The 24572-nt window shown below is 42.5% G+C and overlaps 1 protein-coding gene and 1 long non-coding RNA gene across 7 annotated transcripts in view; one reads left to right on the top strand and one right to left on the bottom strand.

Moving 5' to 3' along the window:
• The window catches only part of IRF2 (interferon regulatory factor 2), a 40811-nt gene extending 27132 nt beyond the window's left edge, over positions 1-13679 (top strand). For all 5 annotated transcript variants that reach the window (XM_079989935.1, XM_079989936.1, XM_079989937.1 and 2 more), the window contains 8 exons: positions 1461-1553; positions 3867-3966; positions 5224-5400; positions 6047-6084; positions 7136-7250; positions 8430-8594; positions 9939-9985; positions 12290-13679. In XM_079989935.1, the coding sequence (XP_079846061.1) occupies positions 1461-1553; positions 3867-3966; positions 5224-5400; positions 6047-6084; positions 7136-7250; positions 8430-8594; positions 9939-9985; positions 12290-12613 (1059 nt within the window). In that variant the 3' untranslated portion in view covers positions 12614-13679. The remainder of the gene's footprint in view (positions 1-1460; positions 1554-3866; positions 3967-5223; positions 5401-6046; positions 6085-7135; positions 7251-8429; positions 8595-9938; positions 9986-12289) is intronic.
• LOC307223716 overlaps positions 13549-24572 on the bottom strand; it is a 21703-nt gene continuing 10679 nt past the window's right edge. The window contains exons 4-6 of one of the 2 annotated variants that reach the window (XR_013842209.1): positions 17494-17636; positions 15606-15769; positions 13549-14391 (exon numbers count right to left, since the gene is read on the bottom strand). This is a non-coding gene — a long non-coding RNA (uncharacterized lncRNA). Of the gene's footprint in view, positions 14392-15601; positions 15770-17493; positions 17637-24572 lie in introns of both variants that reach the window. The other variant, XR_013842210.1, reaches the window with a different exon arrangement.

The following is a 24572-nucleotide window of genomic DNA, read 5'->3' as shown; positions in this document are numbered from 1 at the left end:
CTTAGCAAGAATGCCCTCCAAAGAAGTAAACTGTGATTAAAGCCTTCCAAGGCAGTCCTAGAGATTGGTTCTCTTGAGGTCAGCAAAGTGGGAAGCCATGCATTGCATGGGCCTGTGCTGTAGGCAGAGCCTTTGTTCCCAAGTTTCATGTTGAATATTACCATAAAGTTTATAGATATATGTCAGGGACTCAGCGGGAGCGCAGGGAGGAGAGGAGATGGAAAGCGAGGGGGAGCAATCCGAGGGCAGCGTAGGAGAATATGACAGCAGCCCGATAGATTCCATGAGCCTCTCCAGCGAATCGGAAGATTCACAGAAGGGGGCGCCGATGGGCAGGGCAAGGGGCGACCCAAGGGGGACACCCCAGAAGCAAGGGGCCAGCGGGGACTCCCAGAGCAGCAGTTGGAAATCAGGAACAGCTTCCCCACCAGAGCGTAGTGGGGGGGAGGAGTCCCAGGTGTCAGAGCCCACATATGCACCACCAGCGAGAGAAGAGGAGTCAGGGTTGACCACGCCTCCATCGGAGAGCGAGTTAACGGTTAAGAGGAAAGTTGCAGGCTGGGCGCGCGCGCCAAGTTCAAAGGTACAGGCGAGCGGCACAGAAGGTAGCCCGGATAGGGAACCAGGTCCTAAAGCCCGCCGGAAGGAGGGGCAAGAATCGTCAGGGTCAGCGTCAGAGGAGTCCAGGAAGGATGAGACCCTAGCGGGCAGGAGGGCCCAGAGGAGAAAGGAACTTAGGAAGAGGTGGAGCAAAGCGAGAGTCTTAAACTGGTGTGGAGGGGGAGGAGACTCAGACAGGACTTCGCCGGTCTAAGGTCGGGACGTAGAGCTGCACGCTGCGGCTTTAAAATGGAGACTGAATCTCAATAAAGACTTTTGTACATAACTACAGCCTAGCGTTGGTCCTCTGTGAGCTGGGACCTGGAGGCAGCTCTAACAATATATATTTTTTACATTAGCATTATAGATAATTTCACTTCTGTGTATAATGTAAAGTAGTGGTGGGAATCAAGATCTGGTGAGTGGGCTGGATCCTGAGCTTTGAAGGCAGCCCTGTTTAGGGAAGTTTTTAATGCCTGGTGTTCTATTGCTTTATTATTATCATTATCATTATCATTATCATTATTATTATCATTAATTCTGTTGGATAATAATACTACTAATTATTATTATAATGTGACTCAACTGCAAAGGAAGAAATTGGGAGTTCACTCTTAAGTGTGCTCCTAATTCTTCCCTTTAACTACATCTTGACGTTCAAAGTGCAGCTTGAACTTTTCTGGACTTGATGTCATATATGAAATAGGAAAGGAGGGTGTGCGTGTCTTTCTGAAAACAACATGGCAGCCCAACCCACGAGACATAATAAGGTCCATGCACCAGAGTTTCCCTGCTACTGATGTAAAGGAAACACAACTGGCTTGTCAAATAATTGAGCTGCGCTTTCTCTTCTTGCAAAGGTAACAATGCCAGTGGAAAGAATGCGAATGCGGCCGTGGCTGGAGGAACAAATAAATTCAAACAAAATACCGGGTTTGAAATGGCTACACGAGGTAAGGCATGCCTGTGTTTTTAAACATTATTATGGGCCCATGAGGTGATACAAAAACAAGGAAAGCACCAGATAAAACCAAACCATTGTTTAAACAAAACTAAGGAATGGAATTAAAAACCCATCAAAAGCCAGGTGAAATAAAACATTTTTATAGCCTGCATGAATCTAAGCAAAGGGAGAACCAACCTGATCAATAAAGTAGACAGTTGATACATGGTACATTCATAATGCCACAGAGTGATTTGATGCTAGAGGAATTAGTCCAGCATTAGCATTCATCAAACTCTAATTTGAGTGTAACCAAAATTGGAATGAGTGTAACCCAAAACTGTGGTTTGCTGCAGGGTGGATTTGATTTAAATTGAATCGATTTAAATCACTAGTCAGCAAGACTTGATTTAAATCATTATTATTTTTACAGAAAGACCCATTTTTGCATAAATTTTCAGAGTAGTTTTTACAGTTATCAAAAATTACTGACTTGGTTATACTATTAGAAATACATAGACAGATAATTATGAAATTATTGTGAGGTTTAATAAGTTAACTCTTTATATTTGGACAACGTTTCTGCTGTACTTTATTGGAAGGAGAAAAATAATCATAAGTAACAATTTAAACAATTTATTTAACTAAAACAATAACATTATAGCATATGTATCCATGTTTGTTAACTGACGTGTATAAACAAAACTTAGACTGAGTTTTAGCATGCATGAAAAACTTAAAACAAATTCTTATTTCCTGATAAATAGCCTTTGGACTATAATGTAACTTAGATAGAAAATTATCTTTAGAAAGATTTTTCCTCCAAAAGCATTTTATTTTAAAAATCCGATTTAAATCAAAACAATCCAATTTAAATAAAAGAAACTTTTTATTATTATTATTTTAAAAAAATTATTGATTTTTATCCACCCTGGTTAGCTGTAAACTGGGAAGTAAATAATTATGTGGCATATGCAAGTGAAAAGGAGTGAGCATGTTAGGACAGGGCTCAATGCCATAGGACAGACATCTCCAACGTGTCAATTGCGCGATTGATTTTTGTCGATCACAACCCGCCACCCTCTCCCATGGCTACCGGGTGCCCTCAGCATGCGCTCAGCTGCAGCTGGAGCGACTGAGGCTCCGCTTAGCCAGGCTTGCTCACTGCTGCCGCAGCAAGCACTCTGGCTGACGCTGGCATCACCTGCGCCTTGCAGCTGCCTCAAGCACCCCGCCAATTCAGCTGGCCGGCCTGGAAAGGTGTGAGGCCTGCCTGTGCCCCCTGGAAGCTGCAGCCCCAGGCAGGAAGGCAAAGACAAGGTGTGCGGGCTCCACACAGACTACAGTGCTGCAGAGGGAGCCACAGGAAGGGCCGTGTGTGAGAGAGAGAGACAATGGTATCCCTCCTCCCTCTCCCCCCTCCCCCTGGTTCCTGTGGAAAGAAAACACCCTCTCCCTCCTAGTGGGATGCTGAACTTTCCTCACTTTTCCAGCTCCAGCCTAGCTGCATTTACTCGAAAGTAAGCTGCTGGCCCCACTCCCCACAGAGCTCTTCCTTTGGCAAAGGGGGAATTGGACATTTTGGGGCATGTTGACTTCCCACGTGCACCAAGAGCCCTGGGAGGGGAGGGGGCTGGTGTGAGGGTAATAATTTGTTATTATTTTTATCATCATCATCGTGATTTATTATTTATACCCTGCCCATCTGGCTGGGTTTCCTCAGTCAAATATAATACGTTTAAGTTGAAGAATGGCAATGGGAGAGTGTGGTAGATCACTGTTAGTTTTTGATATTGGATACTAGAACGCAGCCTAATGGAAGTTGGACATGCCTGCCATATGACATGTGAAGCAACCCATACTATTTTGGTTTCCATATTCATGGTTTTCTGGGAAGTGTTATAGCCTGCCTTATTCTATGAACTCTGAGCCAGTTTTAGTCGTTTTCTGTTCCCAGGGGTCCACACTGTTAAGTAATTCAAGTAATCAAAGGGCTTAGGATAAGAGGCCAGTGAAATTAGAAATGTTTGCCTGAAATCACAGTAATGCACATCCAATAGTACCTCAATTAGTTCACAGCTTTAAGTCAAAAGGAGGCACCTGAATATTTTGCAGCATTTAGTAATTTTGCTTAATCTCAGTAAAATCAACAGCTTTGACTTTCATTTCATGCAGAACATTATTGAGCCAGAAAGTGAGAAAGCAGTGAAAAATAGGTTCAGGTTGTACAAATGCTACCTGTTTTATAAAGTAAGAAAGTTTAAGACTTCTGTATCTGCAAGTTGTTAATTGTGGTTGTTTCCTACTTGTTTTTCTGTTCCAGGAAAAAATGATTTTTCAGATTCCCTGGATGCACGCAGCACGCCATGGGTGGGATGTTGAAAAAGATGCTCCTTTATTTAGGAACTGGGCTATTCACACAGGTAAGAGGAGCTCAGGTTTATTGGGGCAGGTTTATTGTAGAGGTTCTATCTCTTCTTTCAGCGTTGTAGTGTTCTGTTTTGCTTTTCCACATTTTCACCTTTACCCAGTGTCCCAGCTGTAGTGCAGTGAGCAGGTGGGGCTCTTGCAGCTACAAGGATATAGCTGCAGCTATTTAATCATCTGGGGGAAACAGATCCACACATGCATCCCTTTGCCTCTTCAGAGCTGCCCCCTCCATTCCTGTATATGTGGCAGGGTCATAATATCTATCAGAGGCCTCTGTGCCTGGCAGCTCATTGCTGATTTGATGGGCCAAATGCGGAGAGGTTTGGAGTATACTTGAGCAAGCAGCTGCTGTGTGTGTCTTACAGGGTGTCCAGAACTTCTCGGTCTGATTGTAAGGATCCCTGAGTATGAAGGGTCCCTAATTCATAAAAAGCAACACTCTAGAGGTCCTGGGCCCTAAGGAAGTCAGATTAGCCTCAACCAGGGCCAGGGCCTTTTCAACACTGGCTCTGGCCTGGTGGAACGCTCTGTCTCATGCAGAAAGAAATCAGTTCCCGCAGGGCCTGTAAGACAGAGTTGTTCCTCCTGGCCTTTGGCTTGGAATCAGCCTGATCCCCCCCCCCCCCTCTTTCCTTTTACTTCTGTGATGGGACCTCTATTTGGGGACTTCCCTGGCTTTTTTCTGGCCCACGTAGGACCAGTCTGGATAGTTGGCCTTGGTGAAGATTTGATGTTTTCTCCCCCCCAAACAGTTTTTGATCTGGGCTTCCATTGAAATGAGGCTGCATTTTAAGTTGTATTTTAATCCTGTTTTTAAGTTGTATTTTAATCAATTGTTTTTATACCTGATGTTAGCCGCCCTGAGCCCGGTCTTGGCCAGGGAGGGCGGGGTATAAATAACATTATTATTAATATTATTAATATTATTATTAATATTAATATTATTATAATCATCAACATTATTATTACAGTGGTACCTCGGGTTACATATGCTTCAGATTACAGACTCCACTAACCCAGAAATAGTGCTTCAGGTTAAGAACTTTGCTTCAGGATGAGAACAGAAATTGTGCTCTGGCGGTGCGGCAGCAGCAGGAGGCCCCATTAGCTAAAGTGGTGCTTCAGGTTAAGAACAGTTTCAGGTTAAGAACGGACCTCCGGAATAAATTAAGTACTTAACCTGAGGTACCACTGTATTTATTAGCATAAGGTGTGTCATACCACGAATCCCGTTTTTCTTTCTTTGTTAGGGAAGTTCCAGCCAGGAGTTGATAAACCAGACCCAAAGACATGGAAGGCAAACTTTCGATGTGCTATGAACTCCTTACCCGATATTGAAGAAGTCAAGGACAAAAGCATAAAGAAAGGAAATAATGCCTTCCGGGTATACCGGATGCTGCCGTTATCTGAGAGGCCTTCAAAGAAAGGTAAATGAGAGGAACATTGCGGATATTCTGGAGATGGAGAGAGCCATGCTGATAGTGGGCTGCTTCCTACATTAGTCAGATTGTCTCCTTTATAGCAGGCACACTTGGTCTTTAACATCCTCGCTAATAATAATAAATTGTGCAACGTCTTCACTTCTGTGCCTCACAAAAAGAGCAAAACGTTAACAAATAAAAACGCTTCTTAATACAAGAGAAATATATATACAAAATAAATACCCACTGGGCAAGATTACCTGGTTGGCACAAGACTGTGTATATCTGCCTGTCATGTGTCAGGTCAGGCAAGATACAGGGATGAGAAGACAAAAGATGTAGCAGTAGCTCTGTGGTTTTAGGAGCAACTAGTTTTTCCTTGAATTCCAAATTTAGTGGGGCATCTTGCTCCTCGCCCCAGTTGACGGTTTTGCAGGGTAAGCTGCAGGCAGTACTGCTGTCCAAGTTTCCTTAATTTCATTACGCTTCGAATAGGTAGTCTAGGCCATTTCAAGTACCACGTAAATTATAATTATGATCAACATTGAGTCTAGTGACTGCCCAAGTTGGAGTATGTTGGGGCTAGGCAGAATTGTCCAGTCTTACCAGGAAATGATTGTAAAACAATAAATGAATCCTTACATTTCTACAGGAAAGAAACCCAAGGAAGACAAAATGAAACAAATTAAGGTAAATATCTCATCATTTCATAGACAAATTGCGTTTGATGATTGGAAGATGAATGGAGATTCATGACACAGTGTCTGCCAACCTGTGAAGAAATTGGGCTTTACTGGTTGGTTCATGTGGGTTTATGGGGTTAACTGAGATTCCAGCAAGCATTGCCCCTACTCTTTCAAGCCTATGTTCACACACAGGCTTAAGGGATAGACAATTGCTTTAAAAAGAAAGGAAAGCTGAAAAATTTTGTGCAGACTACCATTACTGCACTTTTTTGTATTCCCATGTAATCATGCTGAAACAAAGCCTTTATATCACCTACTAGGAATGAGAGATTCCCCTCAGTTGATGGGCATTTAATTTTGTTCTTACCCTTCTCCATCCAAATATGGAACAGAAGAGCTGTCCAAATCTTACACTGAAACAAAACAAAAACGAAACGCAAATGTTTCTGTCTGAATTGGGCCTCCAATCCTTATACACTTGTACCAGCAGGAGCAGGTCTTGTAAAAGGCATTTCCTTGCCTGCTTTCTGTCTCTTGCTCTCTGGGTGCATGGATTTTCCAAACAGAGAACATGTGCTGCTGAAACACATTTTGTGGATGCAAAGTTCAGGTGCTTTTCTAAGGAACCAAGAGGACGTGTTTACTTAGTGACTGGCTCTCACGATTATCATGCATTCTCTGCTCATAGCACTAAAATGCACTTGGAAAGCTACAATGAATATTTAATAGGAATAAATGTTTCAGGCAGCGCCTCACCCTTGCAACTCTGTAATGTTTAATTTTTCATTACAAACCATGCATTAACATTTCTTGGAAGGCACCTTGTGAATTTCACACTTTGCTTTTATGTATGAAAAGGACTGGAAAAGGTTGCTGTTTCAGTCTGATCTTGGGAAGCTTAAACGGCCATTTGGCTTCATTTAGGCCTACCATGATGGCTGAGAAGGGTGTGTCAGGGACAAAGGGTAGGGAAAGGTTAACGAAGGATAGTCAGGAGATAGCTCTTCTGTATACTCAACAATCTTAACACACTTCCATTTTTATTTTTATTTCAGCAAGAACCAGAGGAATCGTCGTATGAACTGAGTAATGGAACATGCCAGGGGTTTTCGGATTACTGCTTATCTCCAGCAATAAAAGCTGAAGTCGACAGCACAATAAACATTGTAGGTAAGTCGCCCCAGCACATTCCTTTTCGTATCTGGTAAACTCTTACTGCACTAACTGTGGCCTTTTATAGTTCAGTTTCACTATATGGTTGGTAACACGGCGGAATTACAGCAGCAGGAGTTGATGTGGCCTAATAATATTTTGCTTTAGTTGAGAACGCTTAAGAACAAATGTGGACATGAAATTTAATGGTTTATTTAGCTCGAGTGGGTCTCAGTAGTAATCCTTGTCACCAGTGAAAAAACACTACAGGAACTTTGACAGTACTTTTCAGCTGAAGTAGGAATCCAGCATCGTACCACCCTAACAAGGTGACAGGGAAGGAGATGAAATAGAAGAATTTTTGTGGCTAGACAGTCATTTTCCATGTTAAACTAAGAAACAGGTAATACTTTTCATCATGAATGTAAGTTCAATTTAATTATATTATACTTCATATCAAGGGAAAATTCCACACACACACACCCCGGCTAATTAAAACTGATGCACTTATTTGAATGTTCTGGTATATACATGATGCTGGCCCCAGCAAACCAAGGTTTGCAAATCAGGAATTTGCTCCCCCAGGTGGCGCTGTGGGTTAAAGCCTCAGCGCCTAGGGCTTGCCGATCGAAAGGTTGGCGGTTCGAATCCCTGTGGCAGGGTGCGCTCCCGCTGCTCGGTCCCAGCGCCTGCCAACCTAGCAGTTCGAAAGCACCTCCGGGTGCAAGTAGATAAATAGGGACCGCTTACCAGCGGGAAGGTAAACGGCGTTTCTGTGTGTGGCTCTGGCTCGCCAGAGCAGCGATGTCACGCTGGCCACGTGACCCGGAAGTGTCTCCGGACAGCGCTGGCCCCTGGCCTCTTAAGTGAGATGGGCGCACAACCCCAGAGTCTGTCAAGACTGGCCCGTACGGGCAGGGGTACCTTTACCTTTACCTTTACCTTCCTCATAGTCAAACCTTCCATCTGATTCCTAACCAAGTCCCCTCTTAACCATGTCTTCAAACCCTGGTTTCACATGTGGTTGAGATGGAACTTAAGTTTAAGCCTCTACATAGTGTACTAATCTTAGGGCTGGATCTCCAGCCATTATGAAGTTACGGTCCATAACACTGCTTTTTGCTTGACTGTAATGTAAGCTCTTTATTAATGCAGGCACGGGTAATCATCACAATTCTCTCTTTTTATCATGCAAAGTTGTAGGAGATTCGCATTTTGAGTGTGGTTCTGAGGATCATATGATAGTTCCCAATCCACCTGATGTTTGCCAAGTAGTGGAAGTGACAACAGAATGTGATGACCAACCCAGCAGTGTGAGTCAGTTGTATCCACTACAGATCTCCCCAGTCTCCTCCTGTGCAGGTAAGAAACATTGCACTTGCAAAAGAACTTGGGGTCTTGGTTTCAGTCAGTGCCATGTTTTAACTTTTGGTAGGTAGGTGCTTTTCTTTTCTATTTTAGAATAGTTGTCAGATTCTTTTAGTGCCTGGGTTCTGCTAAACACAGGTATTATTTCTTCTGAGAAACAAAAGACCTAAACCTGCTGTAAAACACAGAAACGAAATACTTATTAAAATTATCCTTTACATATATGTTCAGTAAACCTCACTCAGTGTGCAAAAAATATGTTTTTAGCGGTTTCTGTTTTTATCTGTAAGCCACCTTGAGTCCCTGGGTATAAACAAGTATATAATAATAATAATACACAAGTGTGCATGGTGTCACAACCAAGATGATTGCAAATGTGGCTTCTTAGGAAAAGCTCCATTTTGGCTTTCACTTAGAAAAGTGGAGTATGCATTTCAGTATGTATGCGTGTATAAATAAAATTACTTGAGATGTGAGGAATGGGAACCGAAAGGCAATAGGCTTTCTTACACAGGGTTCAAGAGAACATTGTTTGCCTGAATTGTCTCTGTGCTGCTGCATCTAGGAATTAAAGGCTGATACATGTACTTGTACATGAAATCCTGTTATGTGACAGAGAAAATTGTGGGATGTATAAGCTGTACCACAGACAAAGGCTTGGTTCTGGGGGACACAATGGAGCAGGAAACCTAATACACTACCAGTTTGTGTGTGTTTTAAAAAGGCCTTGAGGCTGCATGTTCTAGATAAATATTATCAAGTGAAAGAAGTTTCGTTGCTTCTTGGGTGTGGGTGCCGATAGCGCTGCTTGGAGGTCAGCCAGAAGAATGTGCAAAGACTGATGTATGTTTATGTCTGTAGCTCCAGAGGTGGTTGAGAAGGGGCTGTTGACCATGCAGCAGGCCAGGTTCTAGCAGTGTCCCCCTTTTGACCCTCAAATAGAAAGTTTTGCATCCTCTTTACCAACTTCTGATTCTAGTATAATCTTGTCCTAGTAAAGTGACTTTTTTTGTCTGGCACTGTTGTGGCATTTCAGTGGTATAGCTGCCTCACACTGAGTCAGACCATCAACCTCAGTATTAGCCAATCTAATTGGCTGCAAGTGTCCAGGGTATCTGGGGGGGGGGGGTCCTCTCCCTGCCCAAACTGGAGATACAAGGGATTGAACACTGGGGCATCTGATGCTCCCAGCCCTTCCCCACATGGAGTCGCTGGTTCTGGAGAAACCTCATAATGCTGACATGGAATCCATGATTGAATAAGAGGAAACATCCTGTTACATGGTTTATTGACAATCAATATGTCACATGTTTTCAGTATGCATATTTTTATCCACAGAAAGTGAGACAACAGACAGCATACCGAGTGACGAAGAAAGTGCACAGGTAAGCAAAGGAATAGAATATATTTCATAAATCTTTTATTCCTTTTCCCGCCCCCCTTCCCTAATATGCTTCAGTCCATTTCTTCTGTGAATTGAATGTAGCAAGGTAGAGGTGTTCGTTTGCTGGTTTAGGAATTTCTGCCCCTCCTTCCATCTACAAAGGCCCTGGAGGCAGCCCACAACAGAATAAAAATATACAATAAAATTAAAGCCATATCCATAAGATTAAAACACTGGTGTGGCATTAGCATAGCAGAGAGAAACCCAACCATTAAAATAATCCAAATGCCTGGCCAAAAATAAAAATAAAAGTATTCAGCATTCACCTAAAGACTGAAATGGTGGGAGCCAACTAGGCCTCTTAAGGAGGAGGGAGTTTCCACAGACTGCTATCCCAGAACCTGCTTCAGAGCAGGGCCACTGAAATAACTGAGATGGTTTTGGGGTGTAAAATTTAAGGATTTTAACTTAAGAGCCATTCGCTTTCTACTCAAAAGCCCCCAGGGATGTATGCTGCTAGCAGAGGCAACCAAGCCATGTTGCTCACCAACGCGTTAAATAAATAAACGCTCTGTTTCAGCCAATGGCTATAACCACTTTGCTTCAGCTTACGATGCTGAACCGCCGAAGCAGTACTAAAAATACAGCCATGACGAGGCGTTTTCATATTTCAGCCCTAGCACAGTAGACGGTATTTCTACACGCAAAGTCCCTGGGGGACTTTGCTTTGCAGCTGCTCCTTCTCCATGAGGGAAGTGGAATCTCAAAGTTAGCACAACTCCTCTGGAGTGCCAGCCGCACACAAGCAGTTCTCAGTAGCAACCCTGTTACTGCAGAAACCTTAGAATTACTCCAAAGGCAGCATTTTTCAAGCATTCTAGCTCAGCTGGGCTTGCAAATTGGGCCGAATTGTGGTAGAAGTTGATACAATCAGTTCAAGGTGCCTTGGTATCAATGCAAAGAGTGTGCCCTTGCATTAATCTCCGGGTGCCAGCATTGCTGGGTCAGGGCCTCTCTAGCACCCGCACGACACAGTTGTGCTGCACAACTGCTGTGCCATGTCAGCAGAGGCTGGAAGAGGCCAAAGCTTCCTTACGTAGTGTTCTGGGGTGCTTTTTTTGACCCAGAACAGCCATTGGGGCTGGTGTGTATCTGCACCAGGCGTAGCTAATTATCATTGAAAACTGCATGTCTTTTTGCTTACCTTCACACTTTAGGAGTCATGGTGTTTGCAAGTTAATGCACTGCTGCAGCAATCTGTAATAGGACACTGTTTTCTCCTTCAAAATGAGCAGCGAAGTCTTTCAGTTGGGTACTGCTACAAACAAGCAAGTGTGCATAACATTTTCCGACTATGAAAGCTAGTTGCAGCTTGCTTGTTTGTCGTATCTTGGTTGCAAGCTGCCACTTTTGGATTTCCTGAGCTCACATGTGGTTGAGCACAATGGCAGGAAGTTCTCCTAGCCATGATGGAAAGCTTTCTTACACATGTGGTACCTGCAAATACCAAAAGTATTTCTGTCCAGCCTCACAGTCACTTCTTGTATGAGAGAAAAAACATTCTTCACTATAGCTTCTGTAGCTGATTTTTGTTGTCAACCCTGCAACAGGGCAGGTTAAGTCGTAAGTGTGTATGTTTATGTATGCTTACAATGTGTACTGCGTCAGTGAAACTCTGTAGACTTTCCTCCTTCACCACACAGACGCTGGATGGTCAAGGAGAGGGAGTGTACCATTGCACAACCCCTGATATTGGCATGTGCACCAGCTCCCTGACCGCTGTGTAGTCAGTGACAGGTTCGAATGAGGTGCCTAGGTAATCGGGAACCCTGGGCATTTGGGGCTTCCCAGTTGGCATAAAGAAGCTACAAACACACACCCAGACTTTCCCCAGATGTATGAAAGTCAGGATGATAAGACAGTGCATGTGCCAGTGTAGGGCACTTCTGCCACATTCTAACTGGGAGCTGGGGGCCCTTTTATCGCACTTCACTCGGCATGGCCAAGCACAGGAGCCTGGGGCCAGTTGTGCAAGGAAGGGAGTCAGTAAGGCCTACTACTATCCATGGACCAAAACAAACAGGTTGCAATATGGAGCCCAGTTGAGGGAGAGGGGAAACTGCCTTGCATTCTAGATCCTCCTGTGGTGAAAGAGTCCCTTTCTGTACCCTCAACACTATGACAACAGTCATCCTACAAGTGTGGTTATTGCCTCCTCTACAACAAATGACTTTTCCAATTGCAAGAGGTGTCCTGATTATGCTGTATGTGGGATGAATAAAATCCTCTTGTCTCTTCTCTGCAGGGTCATCTTCACTGGCAAAAGGAAAACGTTGGCGGCAAACAATACTACAGCAACTTGGGGACCAGGAACTCCCCTTACCCGCTTCCTGGGATGGCTACTTTTGTGACTTCCAACAAGCCTGACCTCCAGGTCACCATTAAGGAAGAAGCCTGTCCCTTGCCTTACAACAGCTCGTGGCCTTTCCCAGAGCTCCCTCTGCAACAGATTGTGTGCTCAGCTTCTACCAGCTACAGCAACAGCAACAGGCCACCGGATCACGAGAACCGGGCCAGCGTCATCAAGAAAACATCAGACATTACTCAGTCAAGAGTCAAGAGCAGCTAAGCCACATAAAGTGGCACGTTCTTGGCAGATTCTCTGTTGTGGCTTTGAGGAGCACATCTAATGTACATTCAGCAAACCGAAGAGAGAAGAGCCTTGACAGTGCGGAACGCGACCATGTCCAACTCCAGCACTGGAGCATTTTAAACTCAGGACTCCAACCAACAGAATGTAGACGTGAAGCTGGACAGAGGTCCAAGGTTACAGCCCAGGGACAGGAAAGCCACCCTGGTAGAGTCCAAGGCTGAAACAAGAGGACCAAGAGCCCCCCCCCCATGAAGTTCCTCCATTTCTTGCAGTTCAGGCCACAATGGAACTGAAAACCTCGGAATGGAAAGAAAAATGTGAACTTGCTTGATTTTTGTTTTTTTCCAGAATCAGTTGTGAATATGTACATAATGCAGTGCTGTCCTAGCCATACTGCAGACTGCTTTCGCACCTTATTGAAAAAAAGAAAAAGCACTTGCAAAAAAGGCCTTTCATTATCTTGCTCTTATTAATGGCACACTTAAAGCCCCTTCTTCCCCACTCTCAACTTTGCTCTTTCCCAGGGCTCTTCTGGCTAATGTCGCCTTGGAGTATGGAAAAAGAATAAAATAGGAAAGTAAAACCTCCTCCTGTACATTTCGCAGGTTGTTTTTAAGAGTGCTTACCTTATACTTGTCTAATCTGCTATGCTTGAAAGCTGTGTGGTACAATAGAAGAAAATCTATTACAGATATATTATGCAAATTCCCAGGTTTTAAAGAGAGAGAGAAATACTCTAATTCTAACCAGAGTAAGCTTTTTTATTTTTTTATACAGTGGGATATTTTATTCAAAGTAAAATTCTAAAGTGAATATTAATTGTTTTACTTTTTTTATCTTTTCTACAGCAAATTTATAATTTTACAATTCAGTGACTTGGTTGTCAGCAACCATTGCATCTTTGTGGCACATTTTCTTTTTTTCTTTTTATTTCTTTTTTCTTTTCTTTTTTACAATTTGTAAAGGTGAAATAGCTTTTAATGAATTTTATGTAGCAATCAAACTATCCTGTGGATTGATAATAAATATTATATATAAATAAGTTTTTAAATAAACACGTTTTCTTTGGTGTATGGGATTTAAAATATATATATAAGATAAAACGCTTCCAAAGGGATCGTGTAAATAAGTTAAGGTGGCAATTACTTTCATGTTTTGAAAACAAAAGATGCCAAAATATATGATGTTTGTTCTATTAATTGAGAGGGGGCTATAGCAGAGGCAGGAGGAATAAATGATAACCTAATCTAAAAAACAACAGCTATAATCCAGCAAAAATTAAGCCCCATCGATCTCAGCTGGAGAGTTTTAAGTGGAATTTCTTAGTGTTTCAGGTACATTTGGTGTCAAAAGTTCTTTACAGTGCACATAATGCTTACAGAGAAATCCTGCACACAGACCAGTTTTACTAATTTGAGACAGAAGATTTGCTTGAGACATACAGTTAGAACAAACACATCTATAAGGAGACAGGTAACTCCTGTCTCCAAAAGCCAGCATGGTAGTTTAATTTTGCAGTGAGGCAATAAAAGCTGTAATAATTTCTGCTGGAAATCCTACTGCTTGGGCTTTCTGTTTTGGTATCCCATAACTGGGATACTTCTTAATGGGTGAACACAGCAGTGCTATTTTTCAAGAAGAAAAGGTGATGGAACTCACCATGAATTTTACTTTATTTTATTCATTCTCTTAGAAATGCCTACCTGAGAGGTGCTGGAACTGAGTTCTGGCAGGTTCCCGCTGAAAGAAAAGTCCTGGAACAGAGAATCCCAATTAGTGTTAACTGTGGATAATATCAATGAAGAGATTCTAGGCAGTGAGTCAAGGCTTGTTCTAGATACGTAAAACGTATTTATACTAAAGTTCAGAATCTGACTCTCAGGCAATTCTCAAGGTGGCTTATGACAATTAATCATCAGTAACCATGAAACCAATACATAAATTATTATGAATATGGCTGCAGTTTTCACACATGATGAAGTAGTCGCCTTACTTAAAGGCATTCAGCACAGGTACAGATTAGACCCACATTCGTTTATGGTTTATATAATATATGAAGCATCCCCTAATATGTCCGTTGCTTGAGGTGTAGATTAATCTGCCTCATAACCCAAAGTTTTCACACATGAAGCGTAAAGCATTTTTGTGCTACATGATGTCCTCCCCCCTCCAAAAATAAAACCTATCAATCAGAATGCTTATTTGCTTGCAATATCATTTGTTCAATCTTTGCACTGGACCTGCTGCAGCTGTGATGCTGCTTGTGGCACAAGCAAAACAACAATGATTGTGAGATCAGCCACTTGGCCCAGATAATTTCTTAGCAACACAGCCAAATTATGCCTAAATCAATCTGTGTGCTTGTTACATTTCTGCCCAACCCAAATAAGGACAGAGCAGCAAGGTACATTAGGCTGATATCCCAAGGCTATTCATTGAGCTTCCTAGCCTTAGGGCTAATTCCATCTTTACTTTTTCTGCTTGGATACAAATCTAAATTGAAATGGTAAAATGTATGTACTGTAATTATACCACAGAGAATTCTCTTTATTTTCTATTCTTTTTATTTTCTATCCATACTGACACAGTTCAACTATCTTTTGTTTCTATAATGTATTATTTTTATTTGTTAAAAGTTCATGTACACACACACACACACCAGCCATGGCTCTACTGCTTCAGTACTAGTTTATGCACATACAAAAAAGGGCCTTGAGAAAGTGTTCAAGTAGCACACATTTATCCTGTCATTTTGAAAAGAACTTAAATGTTGGTAATTTATCACACAGTGAAGTTTCAGAGTGCAACTAGGAAACCACAAGTAAAGTGCACACAAGCCTCACAACTCACGGCTGCTACTGATAATGAAGTTTCCCAAGTACCGTATGTGCTCTTTTGTTCATATTTTAGCTGTAACATCATTGCAGTGCAGCATTTTAACTACCGGTAGTTCCAATCACTTACTTACAATAACAGGTCCGAATGCTTGTACTTTCAGAAAGTTTATACAGCTCCTTCTTTGGCACAGTTGCAATTGCTCTTTTGGTTCAGGATACAACTGCATTTGGAGATTCTTTTATTAGAGTTCTGGACGGCAGACCAATCCCAGGTCTCACAGGGGAGTGTGTGTTCCTAGAACAAAAGGATATGGTTTAGTCTTGCTTTATACATCAGGGATTTCCCCAATTCCAAAGCATAGTAAGACAACCCCTTAGGGTTTCTGTTGTGGCTGTGCACCAGATTCAGCCAAATTGCATGCTAAATTGGGCTGATTAGAGGGGATCTGGGCTTTGGCTGAGTTGGGTTGGGGCAGCCCTGGTTAGGCCATCTGGGGTGATGTGCAGCCATCGGGCAGGGCATTGGGTGGAAAGGCTGCAGGAGTCTGCTTTGCCAGCACGTTCCCCACAGAGAATGTGCTGGGGAAGCAAACCTTAGCAGGATGGAATCCTCCACTCATCAGGATTCTATCCTGTGGGCTGCAGGATGCTTTTTTGAAGCTTGCGAAGTAGCACCTAGCAGGACTGAACCCTCTTGCTCTTGGCTGGGAGAGGAGAAGCAGCGTTTCTTCCCCTGTGATACCTCTGGTTACTTATTTCATTCGTTCTGGAGGTCCGTTCTTAACCTGAAACTGTTCTTAACCTGAAGCACCACTTTAGGGCCTGCCGCGCTGCCACCGCACAATTTCTGTTCTCATCCTGAAGCAAAGTTCTTAACCCAAGGTACTATTTCTGGGTTAGCGGAGTCTGTAACCCGAAGTGTATGTAACCCGAGGTACCACTGTATCTCAGTTGCAGTTGTCAGAACCCTAATCAAACATTAGCCCCGGCCCAAATTGTTGGCTGGACCCAGGGCAAGGTGGGTGGTTCTTGGGTCGGCCAGGCTTGCAGAGGGGGTGAAGGGGGCTATGTGCAGCTCTAGGTTCTGTACTATGACCTTGATGCACTGACACAGCAATACTGATAAGCTCTGGAATCTCTAGCTTTGTAGCAAATCCCAGCATATGTGAAGGAACAGTCTTGCCCTGAATCAAAGCAATAGTCTACCTACCACAACAACTGGCTAATATTAGCTGCCAGCAGCACTTCTGTAGGATTCTCATGACCACAGATGGATGGACATTTGATGGCTCTGTTGTCCAAGTTTTTAAAGCTGGAGATTACGAGTACTGAAACCAAAAACTTCTTATTTGCAAATAATATATTATGAGCCATGCTCTTTCCCCGATAGGATTCTATGCAAATTCAAATAATTATTAACAGTCATGTAATCATATTTAAAAAAAAGCAAGAATACATAAATTTAGGAGCCAGTGAAATTTTATAGTAGCCAGATAGGAGCAGAGAACGGGTTCATTACTTTTGCAGCAACCTTCATGCCAACACTCAAGCCCAATATTTTTGACACACCAGTGGCTATTAGGCACGCTCATTATTTATGCTGTGAATTTAAGTACTTAGGTATTAATTTTCAGGTATATGATAATTCTGAGAGTACTCTGAGTTGTACTTAAATAGGCCTTAATTTTAAATAATTGGGACTGCCAAACCCCACACACCGACTGCATCCTTCAAGCAGCCCTGTTCTGTTGAGACAGAAATTCATCAGCAGAAGCTTTTCCTGACACTGAGGTGATGGGGGTTGAGAACCTGCAGCCGACTGCACAGCTCCACCCAGGCCCTGATCCTTCACTGGTCCTACTCTGTCTGTGCTCTGCATCTTTTCAAAAGCTAAACCTCCGAGTGCATTGGTTAGAGTGGCCTTATAACATTGTTCTGCCAGCACTGCCACACTTCATGGCAGGGTCTTTTAGTTTTGTTAAGCCCCGATACCACATCACAGGCTTCCTTTCCACTTACCTCCTCTGTTCCAAAGATCTCACCACTGCTACTGAAGCTGGAGACCCAAAGGTGGGAAGGATGACCTCAAAGGCCTTGAGATAAAGTGCGGCAGGTAGAACAACTTTCCAAAAGTCCAACCACAGGGCACGGTGATTAGATAACTAAGAAGTGATAGGGAAAATCACAAGAGCAGGATTAGTTAAAATAGAGTTGTCATATTTGAAACAGTAAAAATCCAGACAGAAAAGTGGTTGTTGTTGTTGTTGCTGTTGTTGTTGTTTTGGCCAAAGGTTTGGAGCTGCTTTTAGTTTTGCCCAAAGTTGTTGAGCACTGTCGACATGGGTTGCCATGCATCTGGATTTTCCCAGACATTTTTGTGATTTCTGCCCAGACACTGCTTCCGACTGCAGTATTCCAGGGAAATTCTGGACATGTGACAACCCTAGTTAAAAAGAGTGACAACCCTAGTTTAAAATGTACACGTTGTTATATGGATTTGACAGATTTCAAGGCAAACCTTTTGAAAGTACAGTACATACAGTGCAAACCACTTGTAGCCTATATTCTTAAAGCTGTGTTGGTTTTTTTTAAAAGTGCTAAACCGCTAAAATGAAACAGCGGCCCAAGAATGACTAATTAAATACATTTCAAAACTCCTTCAAACAGAGCTGTTTTTATAATCAAAACTCCAGCTCCTCAATAACTGACTTTGACAATGTGTTTGCACTTTCAGTTTACACAACAACCTGCTCGGCTAGTTGCTGCTCCAAGTTCCCATAGTAACCATTCACTGGGCTGCCTTGCCATGGAAACTGCATATTATTTCCTAGTACCTGAGTGACCTTTGAGCTACAGAACAAGAAAAGGTAGACAACTGTTTCACGTATGGATGTCGTATACTTTTATGTACCCCTGCAGCAATTTCTTGTGAGTACTCATGTCAGATTCTCCATTCACTTAAATGGAAGTAGGGAGTGCCACACACACACAAGGGAAAGGCAAAAAGAACAGCCCCCCCCCTTAAAGTGATAGAGGAAATGTGCCTACAGGTTCAAAAAGGTTAGGGACCCCTGTTCTTGCTTCTTGTCATTTCAATAAGTGGCCTTTTACTGCTGGATGTTGCAGAAAGTTTTCTACACAGAGGCACCGGACATATAAAAAGGGGTGTTACAAAAATGGTTAAACAAACCATGGTTTCATGTTACATCTGAAACCAGCCATTGGCTCCAGGCTTGGAGTCATTACCAGAATATGTACACACTGAACTGCAATATGAGCATCACATGATGCGACAGTTATGCAGCAGTTTAGAGATAACAAAATAATAAAGTTTCCGTATATTAGTGCAATCAGTTAACTATCTTCCTCCTGCCTTCATTGCTAGCAGTTACTGAGGCTCTTGGGTAGTAGTAAAGTAGTAGTAAAGTCGAAAAGCATTCTTTATAGTGACAAATTAACAAATCCAGACTTCCAGTGTTTACCTCTTTCCTTTTTATAACTCTGGCCCTTTGAGCAAACAAACAGCAACTATGATGCAACTTCATCAAACATTGCATTATGGAAATATGCCAAATTTTATATAAAAAAACATACAAAATAGTTGCGCTAAATCAGTTCAAAGGTTACAGCAGATTGTTTCATGCACACCCAGCTATAACTAATGTTAGAGCACTCACCGTCGTCAGGAAACAAAGGAAAGAAATCAACCACCAAGTCAATGATAATCTTTTTGATCTACATGAACTTAAAAGAGTTTGATACAAGGAGGTTTCTCCCTTTTGTTTCCTGGGCTGGGCTCCTTTGTTCTTAAAAGCCGTGTCTTTGTCAAAAACATCAACAAGTGTACTGTACCTTTCCCCATCAATCATTAGGTAAAGGTAAAGGTAAAGGTACCCCTGCCCGTACGGGCCAGTCTTAACAGACTCTGGGGTTGTGCGCCCATCTCACTTAAGAGGCCAGGGGCCAGCGCTGTCCGGAGACACTTCCGGGTCACGTGGCCAGCGTGACATCGCTGCTCTGGCCAGAGCCAGAGCCAGAGCCGCACACGGAAACGCCGTTTACCTTCCCGCTGGTAAGCGGTCCCTATTTATCTACTTGCACCCGGAGGTGCTTTCGAACTGCTAGGTTGGCAGGCGCTGGGACCGAGCAGCGGGAGCGCACCCCGCCGCAGGGATTCGAACCGCCGACCTTTCAATCGGCAAGCCCTAGGCGCTGAGGCTTTAACCCACAGCGCCACCTGCGTCCCTCCATCAATCATTACATCACTGTAAAAGGGAAGGTTGCAGTTGTGCCCTTCCTGCCTTGATGTGTTGAATGTAAGAGCTCAGGAGCCCTGCTGGTAAAAGGTGGCAACTGCATTAGCATGCTAAGGCGACATTATCCATTGTAACAGATTTCCTTTTTATTATAATGCTGACTCCGAAGCAAACCAGACCAACCTGATTTATCTCTGTCTGTGGTGCTGGGGAAAAAGCATTAGGTATTGTTTCACAGAGACAAGGACTCAAATCCCTGTGGTGACTAGCCTTGAACGCTTGAGGGTGCATACACACCATACGTTTAAAGCACATGGCGCTCTCCAAAGAATCATGGGAACTGTAGTTTGTCAAGGATGTGGGGAATTGTAGCTGTGAGGGGTAAACTACAATTCCCAGAATTCTTTGGGGGGTAAGTCATATGCTTTAAATGTATAATTCTCTTGGCTAATCTACCTCAGAGCGTTTCTGAGAGGACATGACTGCCCACATACATGGGGATGCAGTTTTCAGGTTTCAAATTTCATATTATTTTATGGAACACAATCCTGTATCACTTCTGCTCTCCATCCCCAGGGCTGGCCAAATCTAACATGTTACTCAGAGTAGCTGTATTTAACCTCTTTCCATGCCAGCACAGTACGTCCGTCTGTCTGTCTATCTATTTTAATTATTATTATTTATTTTCAGCATTTGATCCCAAGAATCATTTCAGTTGTAAATACAATTTTATTCTCACTTTCACTTGCACCGTTTATATACAGACAGAACCAAAAATAGAAAGAGGAGGAGGCCAAGTCATGGGAAATGTCTGTGCAAAAGAATTACGGAAGGCACAGGAGCTTCTGACGGTTTTAAAGCTGACTCTTGCTTCCATATAATTAAACATGTGTTTTTATTGGAAGTTATTGCTGGTTAAAGAGCTCTGTTAAACGGAATGGGCAAATCAGTATTTAATTTTTGCTATTTGGGCTGATTCATGCATTGCATGAATTCTACACACAGGCCTCACTTGACAGAACTTTTAACTGGGTAATTGGCGAGATGAAATTTTAACCTGTGGGGCTAAGTTTGAAGAGCACACTTAATTACTGAAGCCATTTTGGCTCCTGTGTGTTACTGTAACCGGGAAAGAAGAACATCATATTAAGGAAAGGTCATGGAACTTTTGTTTATTAAATGGAACCTCTTTCAGACTTTCTTTTCAGTGTCCTCAAAAAGGCACATATTGAGCTTTTAAAAAACATATCTTATTATAATTAATTTTTAGATAATAACAGTTATCAAGCAAAACGAAAAACAAAACAACAGAACAAGCAAAACCATTTCATGACCAGCAAAATACAGTTCACTGCATTATAAAGCACAACAAAATTTTGATTGCATGCTATTTCTGATTACCATTATTATCCTTTCAAAATGTTTCAGGTTGTATCGAGAAAGCGTTTGTTTTCTTTTTGGCAAAGTGAATGCTACCTGTGTATTTTGCTATGTTGTATCATTTCTTTTTAATAAAATAAATAAAACAACAACAACACACAACAAAGCACTCTGTGTGTCAACAGAGGCTGCCAGTCACGTTCCTGATGTGCAATATAAGCAATTAAACCAACTTTCATAAAAAGTGCCTTTCATCATCATTAGATTACTTCTTGCTTCAACTTCTTAGGCAGCTTTTCCATTAAAGCAGATTTATTGATACCATTTGTCCACCCAATTATTACATAACATTTTCAATTGCTTGGTTTTGTTATTAGACAGACAGACGGGTGACAGCTCTAGAATTTATTTTTTTTAGGACAGGTGCACTAGATAGCCTCAAAGTAACATAGGTACATGACTTAGATTCCACTAATGATTCTGCTAAATAGAATAGAATATGGAACAAAGTCCTGTTCCACTTAGCCTCTAGCAGAAAGGAAAATTCCTTAAAACTGACACCCAGGTAATACCTGTCCCCCCTCCCCCACCCACCCCCTTGAGTAGGGATATCTGGTTCTAATAGTCCCTTATATTGATTATTTTTGTACGTAATATGATTTGCGTATGTTGAGCTTTTTCAATATACATTTTGAAAAATTAATTAAAATTTAGGCAGCAGACTTGTTGATAACACATTCCATTCCACTGACCATCTCCTACACTTCAAATGTCATTAGGAAGGAATAATCCACTGCGATGCTCAAACTATTCCCACTCTGCATAATCCACGAGTACTTTTGAAGAATCAGGTGCCTTCCTTCAAAAACAAGCAAGCAGAACCTCATATATAATCAGAATAACTTCAATTACGTATAAACATTTTAAGGAGTTCACTGCGGTTGGGAGTTTTTGTGTGTGTTTTCCTTCCCAGGTCTGTTTATCCTCTAGTCTAGGACACAATTGTTTTGCATCTGAATGCAAAAGAGCTGTTGACGGAGGAGGAAGTCTCCTGAAATTTAAGGAGGAGAACCCTGCTCATTGTAAACACTGCCCTGAGGGTTATTTCCTGCTTCCCCTGCAGCAGCCATGACAACAGTCATTCACGTATAAACAGTTGCTAGGATGCTACTTGGAAGGGAGGGAACAGAGAGAATACCAATAATATTTCATTTAAATGCAAGAAAGACCTAAATTTAAAATGTTCAGTAATCTCACGAGCGTTCTTTAAAATGAAATTTCACATAATTTTTAAAGGAAAAAGAAAACCAGTGTGAAGCTCACTGGGTGTAATTGACCACTATTGCCTAGTCTGACCTCATCCACAGGGTTGTCACCATGTCAAAAGTGGGGTGGGGGGCAGGCAAAATAACTGCTTATGGCACATATGCCATCCATTATTCTTTGAAATAATAAAGGGACGCAGGTGGCGCTGTGGGTTAAAGCCTCAGCGCCTAGGGCTTGCCGATCGAAAGGTCGGCGGTTCGAATCCCTGCGGCGGGGTGCGCTCCCGCTGCTCGGTCCCAGCGCCTGCCAACCTAGCAGTTCGAAAGCACCTCCGGGTGCAAGTAGATAAATAGGGACCGCTTACCAGCGGGAAGGTAAACGGCGTTTCCGTGTGCGGCTCTGGCTCGCCAGAGCAGCGATGTCACACTGGCCACGTGACCCGGAAGTGTCTCCGGACAGCGCTGGCCCCTGGCCTCTTAAGTGAGATGGGCGCACAACCCCAGAGTCTGTCAAGACTGGCCCGTACGGGCAGGGGTACCTTTACCTTTACCTTATTCTTTGAAAGGCTTTCAACACACACACACACACACACACAGAGAGAGAGAGAGAGAGAGAGAGAGAGAGAGAGAGAAATCATGTGTTTTGGGCAAAGATGCTGTGGCCCTTCAGGGTTTCTTTTTTTTTTTTTAAATAATTTTTATTAACTGGCCAATCACATCAAATTAAATTACATCATATAAATTCCGAATTACAAAGCCAAATTTTTAAATTTTGTTGGGGGAACCCATACTTCAAGATCCAAAGGGGAATTCAGATCATCTTCTTATTACTGCGTTAATGTCCAAATCAGTCCCAATCAGTCCAAACAAAGTTCATAATTCTATCCAGTCTTATCTTGGTGTTGCCACATCATATCTTGTTCGTATAATTTCTCTTTTTCCTTTACGATCTCTTCTGTTAGTCTCCTTAAGCCGATAGCAAGTGTAATAATCCTGTGTGGATTTCCCGTTCCTTCACTAAGTCCAGATGGTTTCCATATATCTCCTTCGTAGATAACATCACTTTATCCATCGTAAATTTTGGCATTTGTCGCTCTTAAGTCCCACCGAGGAGTTGATTCACGATATGTAAACAACTCTATTTCTCTCTTTCTCCTCCCAGACCCAAGAGCTCCAACAATGCCTCACAAAATGGCGAACGGCATTTTTTCCTGACTGCGTCACTCCAAAACTCTTAGCTTTCCAGCTTCATCTTGAAACATTGCTTTGGATCGAAAGTTTATCTCCACACAGCCTTAAATCCACAGCTTAAGTCCTTAATTTCTGACTCATTAGGGGAGGGGGATTCTTGTTAAATCACATAAAAAGGTAGAGGCAGGTTTCCCCCCCCCCCTCAGTCATTACCGTATCTTGACGTTCTTCTCGTATTTTATTGTTGTCTTGTTATCAGAGATCTCTTCTGTCAGCAGTATTTACTCCCCTTTTTCCTTGATGTATGTGCAATTAATCATGTCCAAATTATTTCTTTTAAAGATCATTGCAACCAGCGGCGCGAATCGGGGACGGCGTCGAGGAGTGCCGAAAATCCCACAGGAGGGCTTTGTGCCTAGTGCCCCCACCCCCACAAATTCGGGGGTGGTATAGGGCACAGCAGGCAAGGGCCGTCCCCCCCATAATCCTGGGGGGGTTAAGGAGGCTAATTACCCCCATCATAGCCTCCAAATTACCTCGTGTGGGTCGGAGAGATGTTATTGTCAGCCATCTTCTGATGCGCCACCTAGTGGCCCCCCCGTGGCCCTTCAGGGTTTCAGCTGGCTGCGTGGTATCTATAAGGTTCTAGCTGGTTTTAAACAGAATTTACTGTTCTGGTCTGAGTGAGTTGGTTGTGGGCTTTATTTTAAATATGTTATTAAATTTATCATATATTATTGATTTTAAATATATAAATTATATATTTTTAAATAATTAGTTATCCATGCACAGACATTTATTTCTTTACATTCTGAAAGTACCAGTTCTTATGTCATTGGGATATAAATCAAACGAAGTAACTTAGAATGAAAGCAATTTCACACAAAAAGGTGTGGTCAGAGAAGGTTTGTTTGTTTAATTTCTTGCCTAGTTTCACAACATTAAAGATTTGGATAGGATATCGCTTCTCTTTTAAGATCAAGATAGCAAAACACGGGGGAGGGAG

Source organism: Podarcis cretensis, assembly GCF_951804945.1.
Source record: "Podarcis cretensis genome assembly, chromosome: 9".
Taxonomy (NCBI): Eukaryota; Metazoa; Chordata; class Lepidosauria; order Squamata; family Lacertidae; genus Podarcis; species Podarcis cretensis.
Note: the sequence above shows the minus strand (reverse complement) of the source record. Positions and strands in the feature narration are given on the sequence as shown.